The following is a 14,219-nucleotide window of genomic DNA, read 5'->3' as shown; positions in this document are numbered from 1 at the left end:
TTGTTATGTTTGTTTAGGTTTGCCGTCACATGCCTGCACAAGGTCAAAAAAGGGGGCGGTATTTGTGATCGACAAACCAGTAATATAGTTTTCCATGGAACTCTGACTGATAGGTATTTGTTGCCCATCAACTGCCAGGTACTGTGTGACGCCCCTGCACAAACTGAAGCTCCATTGTTCCATTGAAAGAAAAAGTACGCACGTTATGATGGCTCCCCTCCACTGTGCCGTTTGAAAACATCTCAGGTGAGAGCTCATCATGCCAGTAATATTGGAAGCTATCAAGACCGTCAAGGTTACATTTTTCTCATTGAGAATAAAAAAATTCTTCCTCCTTTCAATGTTCCATAATTGGTGCGCTCGTGCAAATTCCAATGTTGTGGCCTTGAAGGTGACGAGAGGCCATGTTTTGTTCTTATCCGTTTGTCTTTGTCTCGGTTATTGGACTGTACTCATCACCAGTAACAACCTTGATGGAACCTCATATTTTTGTTCCATAACATTTTGAATATTTTAGAAGGTTTCAAATCTTTCCGTGTCCAACCTTAGCAGCAATGGGGCGCTGTGCGCGGCCTTGCTTATGCAGCTCAGCCATCCGACCCCTTTTGCCATCAAGAGATCATGTCAGTGTAAATACCCGACAGGAAATGACACTGAATCCACATTTTTGGCTTTTAATCCGCTGATGAACAGCCTATTTTCACTTGTTGGCAAAAATTGTTGACTAATTTTTTTTTGGTCTGACTCCTATTTCTTCTTTTCAAGCTCTACTTAAGATCCAACATTGTAAAATGTAAATTCTTGCAATTTCTCAACAGGTCTTTATCTTATGAGTACACAATATATGGAGGTGAAGCATTGCACACAGCCCCACCATGTTACTGTCGTGTTCATAACCAAGTTGAACAGATTTTTGTCTGTAGGTAAACAGCGGTAATCATCCCAGTAAAATGTTTTGTGAAACAAGCCAGCTGGCTGCGAGCATCTGTTAAACAGCTGCAGTGAAAATAAAATAAACGAAGAACACATTGGCACAAAACGCAAGTAGCTAGCTTCCAAGATGTGGGAAATACTTGGGAAAGAATACTATATACGGAGAAAGATCTCCGAGACAACACTCTTTTGCGCATGCAATGACCGTGTTGCTGAAAGGAAATACTTCATGAAAAATAGGGCTGTCTAAAAAGGGTCAGCAAGGGGGAGGTATGTATGAAATGTAAAAAAAAAGTATGTATTCAGAAGTACATGTCCTGAAAGAGGTTTTGTCCCATCTCAATGTAGGCGTCTTTCTCCTGTGCAGACATTTGCTCCACCAGCTCTGGCCTCTGGCTCACTTCCCGATAAGAAAACGGCCGGCCTCCCACCGTCACCATGGGCTCGTCACCCACCTCCTCAAATTCGTCATCATCCTCCTCTTCTTCCTCTGCCACCCGGTGAGGAGCAGCGGCGGCAACGTGGGGGGCGGCAGGAGCCGAGGGCATCTCTTCGTCCGATTCGCTGGTGTCGCTCTCAGAGTCGCTGGCGTTGCCCGAGGCGGACGCGAGCCCCCTGGCGGCGGCATTTGCTCCGCCTCCGCCTGTCCCGGCCACAGCTCGCTTTTCGTGGATGAGCAGAGCCCGCATCACCTCTTCATTTTCATCACCCTGCCCAACTCCAGGATGATTTCCTCCATCCTGGATGCCAGTTGGCATGTCTCCCTCTGTGGAACACAAACTAATTGTCATGTGCAGGAATTTCTCCAGGTGCCGTGCAACTAAAAACACGAGCGATGCGAGCTCAGTCAGACACCAATCAAACCTTTGATTATTTCATGATTGCTGTGTGCCCTTGGCTGTTGCACAATATCAGCATACGGGGGCTCAATGAAGGGCATCAACTGGAGATAACCAGTGTCGATTGGAGACTGGTTGTCATGACAACACAGACAGAACAACAAAGACTCGATGATTCCCACAGGACTGCGATCTATTTGTGGCAACAGTAGGATGACGTAATGGTTGTGTGTAATGTAATGTACATCATTGGCCATGACGCTTTTCCAAAAAGTGAGTTTAAAAAAAAAAACATGATTTATAATTTATAAATCAGTTTATAATTACAAATTAACGTTTTTCTACCTCATCTTCTTGTCCTTTTCTTCAATGTCACAGGGAGTGCTTTTGGATGAGGGAATCGGCATGGTGTATTTGCATGCATAAAACCACAATCAGCATGCATAAAAACCATGAAGCTTGTTGTGTGCTTGGGGTCACTCCATGTGTCTTATATGCTCGCCATTGCAGATTTTTGGTACTCTGGGGGAAGGCGTTGACTATAGACGGCCCAACAACCTTTCCGATTGGTCACTTTAGATGTCTACCGTCTCGAGGTCAGAGCCAATGCGAGGCAGAGTAGGGCATCATGGTGGCGAATATTGGGAATGTACTGACATCATAGAGGGGACCCCCAGCGACGCTGCTCGCTGAGAAGAGTGATACTGTATGTGCCTTTGTGCCAGAGTCTGATACCAATTATTTCTCTGACATTTTAAAAATGCATTTTTCATAACATATTAGCCACAACTAATTATAATAGTTTTTCCCGCGCCACATTGCTATTCGAATTTCACAACTTCTTTTTTCAAACCCACTAATTCATAAATTGTCTCGCCTATCATTAGTCAAAAAATATGCTTATTAGGACAAACTGTTGGGATTTTTTTTCTTGCCTAAATTAAGTGCTGAACTGAAAGAAATACAAAGAATCAAGAAGCCTAATTAAAATTGTGAATGTATTTTTCTACATTGGTCACTAGGTGTCAGTAATTGTTGGGTGAGACGAGCACCAGACTTAATTGCCAGAAGAACAGGCTATTGCTGGTTTAAATTATTTCACAACAAGCACGATAATGATAACATGAATCAGAATATTTATAACAATAATACTACAAAAAAAAAAACACGGGCTACTGTTGTCGCTTTAATCCAACTAAAACTCAACTCGCCATTTCCTGCCCGCACATCCAGAGGACATGTATTGCAACGCACACAAGCAAGAGTCTTTATGTCTTAAATGGCTTATTTTCTCTGATTCCAACTACTACACTGGGTAACGCAAGTATAAAGGTGACTATAGGAGTTTTATCACATACTACAGTATTAATTGGCCCTGTACCCTAGAAACCGCCCATGAATGATACGGGAAAAGGCCAAAATGATACTGTGTCAAAGCCCAGGGCAGTGATACTGATAAAATATAGAGTTTAACCATGTCCAGTATCAGCCCCCGTAGCTGTCCACTCAGAGCGTGCTGCTCTGGTATCGTGCCAGTGAAACAACCAATCAGAGAACAGCACACGAGTGCTTAGTGCCTAGTGCTTCTCCAGTCACCAAAAAACCCAAACTTGATTAATGGAACTTTAATTGTCAGACATTGATAAGATAAGACTGTTGATAAAATATTATTGTTGAAATATTTTTGCAATTATTGTGTTTACACTGTTTAGATATAATACATGTAATAAACTGAACATTTTCTGGAAACAAAAGGGTCTTTTGATTAAATAGTACGTGATAATAAGCTCATGATTAAATAGTATGTGATAATAACATCATCACATGGTTTGTCTGGTATCAAGCCCAGTATCATGATAACTGGCCTGATACCAGACAAACCATGTGATAACCTATAATTATCTCATGTCTAGAGGGCTCTACTAACGTTAAAAACTTATTTAGTAGATCATAAACGTTTAAAGGTTTCTATGCCATAACGACAAAAACATTACGCTTCTAAATAACAAATCCTACTTCATGGAAATTTACTTACCACGGTCAGGTGTAATCTAAATAGTTTTATTGCTATATACACCTAGGTAAAACTATAATTTAAAGATGTCAAAAATCATATCGCTCTGATCAGCGACTTGAATGGATCAGTTCAATTTTAAGATAACACAGGGGTGTTGCAGCACAAAGGCCTGTAATACACATGTTGCATTTATTAATTAGTATCGACACATAATGACAGTAATCGATACTCATGGCGTATCAATATATCAATACCACATAGTCGCCGAGCTGGCAATAGCGATCCCTCATATTCGGACTCTTTAAAATCTGGCAAACCAGTTGCATCATAGTGTGTTTATGAGCGAGGGCGAACAGATGGTGCCAATTTTAAAAGGCCAGTGTTGGGCTTGTCCATCAAATGTAATAGAAGGACAAAACACCACTTCCTTGTTGTCGCTCATTGTGATAATAAAATATGCATTTATCCAAGGCTGGCCAACAAGCAGGGGAAAATAAAAAACAAAAACACTTACGGTTCTTGAGCATATCCGCTTCGCTGTAAGCACCCTGCACTGTACTCTGGGTCAACCAGATGGGCCTCTCTTTGGGTGCTTTGCCCTCACCAGCATGCTTCTGCTGGTCATCCTGCTCATCCATATTGATAACAACATTTTGGGTGTAAAGGTCGGCGTATGCAGAGCCTTTGTTGGACCAGGCCTCCCGGTGTGGGCCACTTGCAGCGTTGGCCCCAGCCGCTGCAGCACGTTCACGGCTAGAAGAGAAATCCACGTTATCGGGTTTTCTACGCTTCAGACTTGAGATCGTTCGTGTCATGACCGTGTGGGCAGACACTGACCTCTGCTTGAGGGCAGGGATCTCTGTCGGCTCGGGCTCCAACAGGTCATGAGACAAGTTCACGTCTTCGGTCTCACGTAGCAGCCCGAAGATAGGCTCGATCTGCTCATTGAATCGAGCCACAAGTGTCCTGGCATCGGGACACACCGACTCATCCTCTTCCACCCCCGTTTGACAGAATGTGCAACGGAATGTACCTGAGACACAAGAGTGATCTGAATAAACAGCGACTGTCCATTGCAAGGCATTTACCCTTTACCAAAATCTCTACAAATATTAAAAAACTTTACAGTTAGTCAAATGTACAATATTTATACAATTAAAAAGACAAGCTCAGTGTCTTAGCTTTAATGACATTGCAGGCCATCTCCTCCCAAAGGTAACGAGTTTCTTCCTGTGAGTCGCTTTCCCTCATGAGGGAATGGTATGAACACGTTTCTAGGACCTTAGTACCTTGTGTACGCACACACTTAGCTTCCTGTCATAGGCCATCTGCTTCCCGTGCTGATTTCACCATCAATAATGGGAACTGTTCCAGCATTAGCACAAACCCACACCTACTCTATGCCATACTCTATGACATACTCTATGTGTCAACACATTCACAAAACCCGGAAAAAACATTGCAACTATTAACTATAATCTCTTATTGATTGAGTCTGCATAAAAACATACAAAACAGATCTTCCCAGATGACAATTATGAGATCATCCAAAAATTTTTTTTGCTGTAATTGTAACCAACAATCAGATCAGTCGTTGCAAGCATAAAACTTGACCCATTACTGTCACAGTTCAGCAAACCCCAGCAGCTAGAGGCAGATAACGCTTGTATATAAAGCCGTCTGGCCATTGGCAAAATTCAGCAAATAAAAATAATTTCTGGACTACAAAGCAAGAGTAATATTAACACGTTAACTTCTTCATATCCTATAAACTAAAACCCACCCTGCTTTATCGTGCATATTGTTTAAAAATAATGAGTTCACAAAGCGTCAGGCTGAAACTACTACAGCAATTTAGATGAAGAGTCATCCTCTGCTGGTCAAACAGTAGAATGCACCTTTACAATCAGCTTCCATTTCAGCACATTGTGCACAGTTGTCCCTCGCTATATGGGGCTTCCAATATTGCTCCATTCTTCGAAGCAGAAATAAATCAGACTATTTTTGGTAATCGATGTATTCGAATGAATCAAGTAACTGTTACAGCCTGAGTTGGCAGTAAACACAAAAGTACTTTTCTCTGGCACAAAAGTAAATTAGGAAAAATATAACTGACTGAGTGAAAATATGTGGGCGTTGGTGATTGTCATTTGAATTGATGAGATTAGCCACAAACAAAGAATTACAGCTGTTGTAAACACAACAAAACCAAGATATTAAAAATGCACCTTCAGAATGAAATCCCAATATGAAGTGGGCATCACTGTGATGACACTGACGTGGTCTGTAGCACTGGAACTATTATACATCCATATCATAGCATAATATTGATAAGGAAATGGGCTAAAAGAGCAGTCAGTGGAAAACTAAATATGGATTTAATGATTAGTTTGTGCATACATTATGGAGAAAAAAATTACAAAAAAAACCCTGAATAATCTACTTGAAAAGAGGTTGTAATTGTGTTTTGGTTTTTTTTACCTGACATGGGATCAAACAGCTGGTTGGCTTCCAAATCTGTGAAAGTGGAGAAGCAGCAAGGGCATCGGAATGAGGCACGGTTGGTCGAGTCGCGCTCATCCGTTTCGATACGCCGTCGCATGTGATCCAGTTTGTACTTGACCACGTTCACCAGGACCCTATCATGTCGGATTGGAAATTCATTCATTCATTCATTTTCTACCTCTTTTCTTTTGTTGTAGACACTAAAAAAATAATGCAAAACATATTTTACAAAGAATACTTACTGTTTTATGCACAAGAAGCAAAATACATATACAACTTTATTGAAGGGGAAATACCCCTATTTTTTTTTATTTTGCCCATCATTCACATTCCTTGTGTGAAACACGAACACATATTTCTTTCCCTATTCTGTGCATTATGACGCCTCAAAATGAGTTAATATGAGCCAGCTAACAATGCAAATCATTGGGGGACACCTATTTTGTCTATGAAGCTCTCCAACAGCAAAAAAACCCTCCAACAGCATTTTATCGTTTGATATCCATGCTGTGATCATAACATAATGTGTAATACTTACAATATCTTGCCGTATTTTGATGATTTAAAACATTACCAAAATGTTTTTCCTCTGCACATTGATTTCACATCGAGCATTTAGCTTACGCTACTTCTGTCAACAACTGTCCACTCTCCTTGGGATGGCTGTGTGTTCCAGCACACAAGGTATGCTGGAGCCTATCCCAGCGGAACTAAATTTTACCAGCATGAAAATATTGTCATGTGCATGTGTTTTGCCTCGTCTCCTGCAGCCAAACGGGCGGGATGAGGGTTCAATCTACACATTGGTTGCAGCACCTTGGCGTGTTTGTGCCATAGAACAATAGCATTAACTGAGTGAGCCCTTTTGATAGTCATACAGGCTCTTTTCTCAGGGGGGTCGGTAGCATAAACACAGAGTGGAGAAGAGTGTAGCCTCATAAGAGCAATGCAAGGTAATGTCATAGAAATTAAACGAGTAGATTGCAATCTACTCGTTTAATTTACATGCACAAGATTTTTCTTATTTTTTCCCTTATATTTTTCCTAAAAGTAATGCTAAAATATCATCTTCTGGTAGACCCATCTCATGTATCGTCTTGTCTCATGAACTGAGTATCCTTTGACAACCCTACTTTCTAGTCTTGCTTTGACCTAAACCTTGTTGGTAAATGTTTAACAAATGTTAATTATCAATTGCATAGAGGTGAGGTTTAATAATGTTGTTAGTCCAATTTCATCGTGCCATATATGGCTGTGACTCACCTGTAATTGATGAAATAGTAGTTGTGCCGCGTCGTCTTGCCATCGGGGGCCGTCTCCACTCTCATACGACACTTGACAAACTTGTCAGCTTTCAGAGTGTTGAGTACCGAGCGCAGCTGTTTGCGGTCAAATTTGAGCAGCTCCTGCATGTCCTCCTCACGTACACAGGGATTGCGAATAAGCACATCCAAGGCCAAGGCATGCTCCACCCCGTAGAAACCCCGCACCACCATCTTGGCCAGCCGCTTCAGCGCAGCAGGTACCTCGGTTAACAGTTCTGGTTCCATCCCTTTGTGCTACGGAGAGGGGGAGGTGGTCCGACTGGTTAGGTACCAAAGTGTTTTTTCTTTGTAAGGTCTAATTATGTCAAAGCAGAATCGACCCTTGTTGAAACATTACACCACAACTTGTGTCCATGTAAGAACTGATGTGATAAAATGCATTTCCAGTTGTGTTGTTTTTTTTTTTCGTTTACACAAAAAATATAGTTTTGTTGTTGTTTATATAGCATTCACTGTATCACCAGTTATTAAATATTTTTGTTACCAAATGAAGACATCTACTAAAACCGTATCAAACTTAACAATTGCACAGTTTAACAAATGTTACATTTGAAAATGATATCAGGAAGTGACATAACAGTAATTGCAGTGACGGTAAGATCTACTTCTTCCTACTGCTTTTCGGACGTGTTGAATGGTGGAAGTGTAAGAAAAGTGTGTTTATATGTTATTTAATGCAACGTCAGTAAGCATATTCGAAGTCAACTAAACCATTACCGTATTTTTTGTTTATCTTACCAAACAAAGCAACGCTGGTTGAATGTAAAGGATGTCGAAACAATTCCAGATAGGTAATTAAAGTGCATTGAAGCCTGTTAACAGATACGTTATTAATACTGCTGATTCAGTTACTTAAACTGAGCCACTTCAAACTACTGCTACTGTTAGCTCTGAACATACTAGTCGTACATTAGGCTGCTAATTTAACTGAAACAATCTATAGCCCAAGTGAAATAGCTACAAAAGAACGGTTTACCTTACCTGCTTTGATATTAAAACAGAAAAAACACTAAACGGATCCTTTCATCTCTCTCATCTCAAACGAAATACAATGTCTAACAAATTAAAGTAGTGAAACATTATGTCGGATAAAGTTTGTCACCGACTAAGGTTTACTAGCATGCGGCTTGGTTTAGTTCGCGGAGCTGCTCCGGAAACAAAAACTCAAAAACCGGAAACATGAGCTTTTATCAAATTCCAATTGGCTGAGGCGAACATACTTAACCAATAAGAAGGATGCTTGTTGAGACTCTATTTCGTAAACACCAGTTGCAGTGGCTTATATTGAATATGGGCGGGGCTTTATATGTTTTTTTCCGGGTGTCTGCTGTCAGATCATGGCTTCTCTTGATAGAGTGAAGGTGTTAGTTTTAGGAGATTCCGGTAAGTTTGTTCTCCTTGAGCAACTCTATGTCTGTATATTATTGTTTTATAACTTTACTCCGAAGTACAGTATGTCGCGTTATCATTTATACATCAATAACATGCTACATGTTACATGTTCAAAGCTCACTCAAGGCGACTCCTACCTTTTGCTTTACGAAATTGCCTGCTAAATATGATATACATCCGAACATGACATAGTGACATGTTAGCAGTTGTTGCATTTGCTTTTTCTCCTTACTTGTATGATTGCATTCTGTACTCCAGTCACTATGCATTCTTATTATAGGTGTAGGAAAGTCTTCCTTAGTGCATCTTTTGTGCCAGAACCAGGTTTTAGGAAATCCATCATGGACTGTTGGCTGCTCTGTAGATGTACGGGTAAGCTTACCTTTAAGTTTTCTTGGTGTTCATGTATGTGGTCCTCTCATAAAATGAGATACATTGTTTATCATAACAGGTCCAAGACTACAAAGAAGGAACCCCAGATGAAAAGACCTTCTACATTGAATTATGGGATGTCGGGGGCTCTGTTGGCAGCGCCAGCAGCATCAAAAGCACCAGAGCTGTCTTTTACAATTCAGTCAATGGTAGAGTAACTTTCAGGCATTATTATTATCATTATTATTATTATTATTATTTTAACCCATTGACATGGTATTTCAGGAATTATTTTGGTGCACGATCTGACAAATAAGAAGTCCTCTCAGAACCTCTATCGCTGGTCACTTGAAGCTTTAAACAAAGATTCTTCTCCAACGGGAGTCATTGTTTCTAATGGGTGAGTCTTTTTCAATTCTTTTTTTTTTTTTGTAGCTACTGGAGACAAATATTGGTCTATCCCGCAGTGACTATGACCGTGAACAGTTTGCTGAGAACCCGGTGCCTCTGCTGCTGATCGGCACCAAGTTTGACCAGATTCCTGAGAACAAACGAAGTGAAGTACTCACCCGGACGGCCTTTTTATCTGAAGACTTCAACGCGGAGGAGATCAATCTTGTAGGTCAACAGTATCATTCCTAAAGAAACCACAGCATAATGCTACACACAACATTTGAGTCAGGCATTTGCCATCATGATTAGTGTTGCAGATAATAATATAAAAGACAGATTGTGTTCCATATTTTGACTTTTTAAAGACTGTGATCTTATACTGTTGATCATCTGATAGCCTGATTAAGTTGAATTGTAACATGCAAGTACTTGTAGTTTTTAAGTTTTTTGGCCATGTGGTGGCAAATCATTGAAGAGAGGTGTCATTTTTATTATTTGTGTGTGCTTTGCTTCTCCAGGACTGCACCAATCTGAGATACTTGGCTGCAGGAACATCCAATGCAGTGAAGTTGAGCAGATTCTTTGACAAAGTGAGAAAAATGTGCACACAAATTCATCAGTCTGATTTTGATAGAGTACATTTTGTTTCTATTTTTCAACCATAATCATAATTTACAAGGGTAACTCAACAGGAGCTTATCAACCCACATGCCAATTCACTCACAGTGCAACCAAAATACCACCATAAGTAACACATGTACACATACAATGTAAGCGCAGTCCTCACACACTAGTAGATGCAAAACAATACTATTTTATACTTATTTAATAAGCCACAATGCATGATGGAAGGCCCATGTGCACATCTCCCTAACAGGAAGTTACCCAGCATGCCTTGTGGGTTATGAAATAAGTATAAAATAGTATTGTTTCCATATATGTTAGTGTGTAAGTGTTTATTTTCATACTCATATAGACTGTATCAGGCAAAATGTCATGTAGAAATGTACATATGTTGTCGTCTCCAAACAGGTGATAGAGAAAAGATATTTCACAAGAGACCCAAGTCAGGTGAGTTTGGCACCTCAAGTATTTCAGTCAAATAATCTCTGAATATTTTTTTCAACTTTTTCAACATGAATATGTAAAGAATACAGTGAAGAAAATAAGTATTTGAACACCCTGCTATTTTGCTATTTCTCCCACTTAGAAATCATGGAGGGGTCTGAAATTTTCATCGTAGGTGCATGTCCACTGTGAGAGAGATAAACTAAAAAGAAAAATCCAGAAATCACAATGCATGATTTTTTAACAATTTATTTGTGTGATACAGCTGCAAATAAGTATTTGAACACCTGTGTATCATCTAGAATTCTGACCCTGAAAGACCTGTTAGTCTGCCCATTAGAAGTCCACCTGCACTCCATGTATCATCCTGAATCAGATGCACCTGTTTGAGGTCGTTAGCTGCATAAAGACACCTGTCCACCCCATACAATCAGTAAGACTTTAACTTGTAACATGGCGAAGACCAAAGAGCTGTCCAAAGACACCAGAGACAAAATTGTACACCTCCACAAGGCTGGAAAGGGCTACGGAGCAATTACCAAGCAGCTTGGTGAAAAAAGGTCCACTGTTGGAGCTATCATTAGAAAATGGAAGAAGCTAAACATGACGGTCAATCTCAATCGGAGTGGAGCCCCATGCAAGATATCACCTCGTGGGGTCTCAATGATTCTAAGAAAGGTGAGGAATCAGCCCAGAACTACACGACAGGACTTGGTCAATGACCTGAAAAGAGCTGGGACCACCGTTTCCAAGGTTACTGTAGGTAATACACTAAGACGTCATGATGTGAAATCATGCATGGCACGAAAGGTTGTCAAGGCCCGTCTTAAGTTTGCATATGACCATTTGGATGATACAGAGGAGTCATGGGAGAAAGTTTTATGGTCAGATGAGACCAAAATAAAACTTTTTGGTCATAATTCCAATAAGCGTGTTTGGAGGAAGAAGAATGAAGAGTACAATCCGAAGAACACCATCCCTACTGTGAAGCATGGGGGTGGTAGCATCATGCTTTGGGGGTGTTTTTCTGCACATGGGACAGGACGAGTGCACTGCATTAAAGAGAGGATGACTGGGGCCGTGTATTGTGAGATTTTGGGGAACAACCTCCTTCCCTCTGTCAGAGCATTGAAGATGGGTCGTGGCTGGGTCTTCCAACACGACAACGACCCGAAGCACACAGCCAGGAAAACCAAGGAGTGGCTCCGTAAGAAGCATATCAAGGTTCTAGCATGGCCCAGCCAGTCTCCAGACCTGAACCCAATCGAAAATCTTTGGAGGGAGCTCAAACTCCGTGTTTCTCAGCGACAGCCCAGAAACCTGACTGATCTAGAGAAGATCTGTGTGGAGGAGTGGGCCAAGATCCCTCCTGCAGTGTGTGCAAACCTGGTGAAAAACTACAGGAAACGTTTGACCTCTGTAATAGCAAACAAAGGCTACTGTACCAAATATTAACATTCATTTTCTCAGGTGTTCAAATACTTATTTGCAGCTGTATCACACAAATAAATTGTTAAAAAATCATGCATTGTGATTTCTGGATTTTTCTTTTTAGTTTATCTCTCTCACAGTGGACATGCACCTACGATGAAAATTTCAGACCCCTCCATGATTTCTAAGTGGGAGAAATAGCAAAATAGCAGGGTGTTCAAATACTTATTTTCTTCACTGTACATAAAAATTTAAAATCGTAAAAAATGTATCTCTGCAGATGACAGGCTTCACGGACCGAAAGCGCTTCAACTTCAAGAGTTTGCACTACGACTGATACGCTGAACATACGCTCTGTGGTTTTGGCTTCCCGACACCGCAGTTTTCTTTCCGTTCTTTGCATGACTAGGAAACATCTTTATGTTGTCAATGAAGTTTGAGATACAGGTAATGTTTTAACAAAATAAATCAATAGCAGCATAAGCAATATGCTAAAAAAAAAAAATCAAACATGAATGCAACACAAACACCGTACACAATACTACAGTCAGAAAGTCTTCAGACCAGTGTTGTTTTTTGTCATTTTGTCAACAGTCTAATGCAATCTAAAGCTGTGATACTTTGTTGTAAAAGTCTGATCACTGTCTGCTGAGCTTGGATGTATAATCCTCCATTGTTTTTTTCAGCATTCATACCTAAATAAAAAAAATTACATGGGCTGTAGAAAGTCACAAACTGGCGCGCTAAGCTCCTTGTGTTTATTATTCGAATTATCATACAGAAAATACATTTCCAACAGTTCAATGGACAAACCTATTTTTGTTTTGTGTTATCTGTTTTTGCCTCCACTGACCTCTCGTCACGGATTTAGACCTTTTTGGGCAGTCAGGGTCTGAAAACGTCCTGACTGACTATGCCTGCTTCTTGCAAGCAAAGTAAAAGAAAGGTGTACTGGCCTCAAACCACATCATTCCCCTCCGTAACTTCCTTAATCCAGTTGAAGAAGGGGTGGATTTTAATAAAGACGTGAGAACTCTTGGGATTACTGCAGTTGTCTTTTTCGGTGAAAGATGTTATTTCTTCAGGCTTGGTGTTGCAGATTAATGAACCCCCGGAATCCCCCTTGGAAATGGAATATAAAGATTTGTCGCTGGGTTTTGATTTATACTAATAAATAAATGTTTTATAGTGCATGTGTGTTTGTGTTTACCTGACACACCCCTCCCTGCTTGTCGGGGCTTGGTGCATGTCATGTGGTCAGACTGAAAGTACTGTTGCCAGATAGATTTGCACTCAAAGTTAAACTGTATCTTCTCAGTGGTCTCCTTTAATACAGGTGAAATGCCTGACCCATCCAGCAACAATGCATCCCGTGTTGGCAGGGATCTTCCCACTCTTCTTGTGGAGACCGATCACTTTCACATACCTGTTCAGTTTGGCCTTGTGTTTCAACTGAAAGGAAGCAGAGCGGACCTTAAACTAGTCATGGGAGTTTTGCTATGAAAGTTGGATAAATACGTACGCTGAACAGTTTATTCATAATATTTTTTGTTTACCTTCAGTAGCATAATGTCGTAATTGTACTCGCCACTTGGATATGTTGCTGACTTTTCTCCTTCATGGTGATGTCATGTGCTTCTAGTACGACTGTCACTGGCTGGTGAAAACCAAAACATGGAAAAACACTAGGAAAAAATAAACAGTGGAAGGAATACTTACATAGTTAGAGCAAAGGAAACATGTTTACAACCTTCTAAATCCGTTTTCTAACATTATTAGAGCCCTCTAGACATTAAATAACACCCCTATAGTCACCTTTACATGTGTATCAGCAAATATAATAACAACAATAGCATGCTTGTATGTGTAGCTGTAAATGTGTTCCCGTATTTTAAAAACGGCCACAAGGTAGCAGAAGTGCATCTGAAAAGAGCCCAGCATGGA

At 40.5% G+C, this 14,219-nt stretch overlaps 3 protein-coding genes across 4 annotated transcripts; 1 reads left to right on the top strand and 2 right to left on the bottom strand.

The window, feature by feature from the left end:
- Nucleotides 1–658: 658 nt before the first annotated feature.
- On the bottom strand, nucleotides 659–8,791 carry gtf2e1 (general transcription factor IIE, polypeptide 1, alpha). 2 transcript variants are annotated; one of them, XM_058081471.1, is made up of 6 exons: nucleotides 8,601–8,791; nucleotides 7,558–7,853; nucleotides 6,271–6,428; nucleotides 4,627–4,822; nucleotides 4,304–4,542; nucleotides 659–1,699 (listed from the first exon to the last, which is right to left on the bottom strand). In XM_058081471.1, exons 2-6 carry the CDS (start codon nucleotides 7,842–7,844, stop codon nucleotides 1,236–1,238), a joined length of 1,344 nt encoding a protein of 447 aa, XP_057937454.1. In that variant the 5' UTR covers nucleotides 7,845–7,853; nucleotides 8,601–8,791; the 3' UTR covers nucleotides 659–1,235. The 2 variants fall into 2 exon arrangements, with proteins under 2 accessions (XP_057937454.1, XP_057937455.1); XM_058081472.1 differs by lacking the exon at nucleotides 8,601–8,791 and adding an exon at nucleotides 8,358–8,489.
- Nucleotides 8,762–13,332, top strand: rabl3 (RAB, member of RAS oncogene family-like 3). Its single transcript, XM_058081473.1, has 8 exons — nucleotides 8,762–9,002; nucleotides 9,292–9,383; nucleotides 9,463–9,592; nucleotides 9,669–9,783; nucleotides 9,851–10,001; nucleotides 10,295–10,366; nucleotides 10,809–10,847; nucleotides 12,556–13,332. The coding sequence occupies exons 1-8, from the start codon at nucleotides 8,957–8,959 to the stop codon at nucleotides 12,610–12,612; spliced, it is 702 nt and encodes a 233-aa protein (XP_057937456.1). The 5' UTR covers nucleotides 8,762–8,956; the 3' UTR covers nucleotides 12,613–13,332.
- LOC131135935 (cathepsin G-like) lies at nucleotides 12,550–14,216 on the bottom strand. The gene is given in 7 exon segments (XM_058082357.1): nucleotides 12,550–13,397; nucleotides 13,486–13,500; nucleotides 13,502–13,619; nucleotides 13,621–13,727; nucleotides 13,832–13,860; nucleotides 13,863–13,932; nucleotides 14,091–14,216. Coding segments are annotated over 7 exon segments (630 nt in total). The 3' UTR covers nucleotides 12,550–13,232.
- Between the last annotated feature and the right edge of the window lie 3 nt (nucleotides 14,217–14,219).

Source organism: Doryrhamphus excisus, chromosome 9, assembly GCF_030265055.1.
Source record: "Doryrhamphus excisus isolate RoL2022-K1 chromosome 9, RoL_Dexc_1.0, whole genome shotgun sequence".
Lineage (NCBI taxonomy): Eukaryota > Metazoa > Chordata > Actinopteri > Syngnathiformes > Syngnathidae > Doryrhamphus > Doryrhamphus excisus.
The sequence above is the reverse complement of the archived record's forward strand: the minus strand, read 5'-3'. Positions and strand labels throughout refer to the sequence as shown.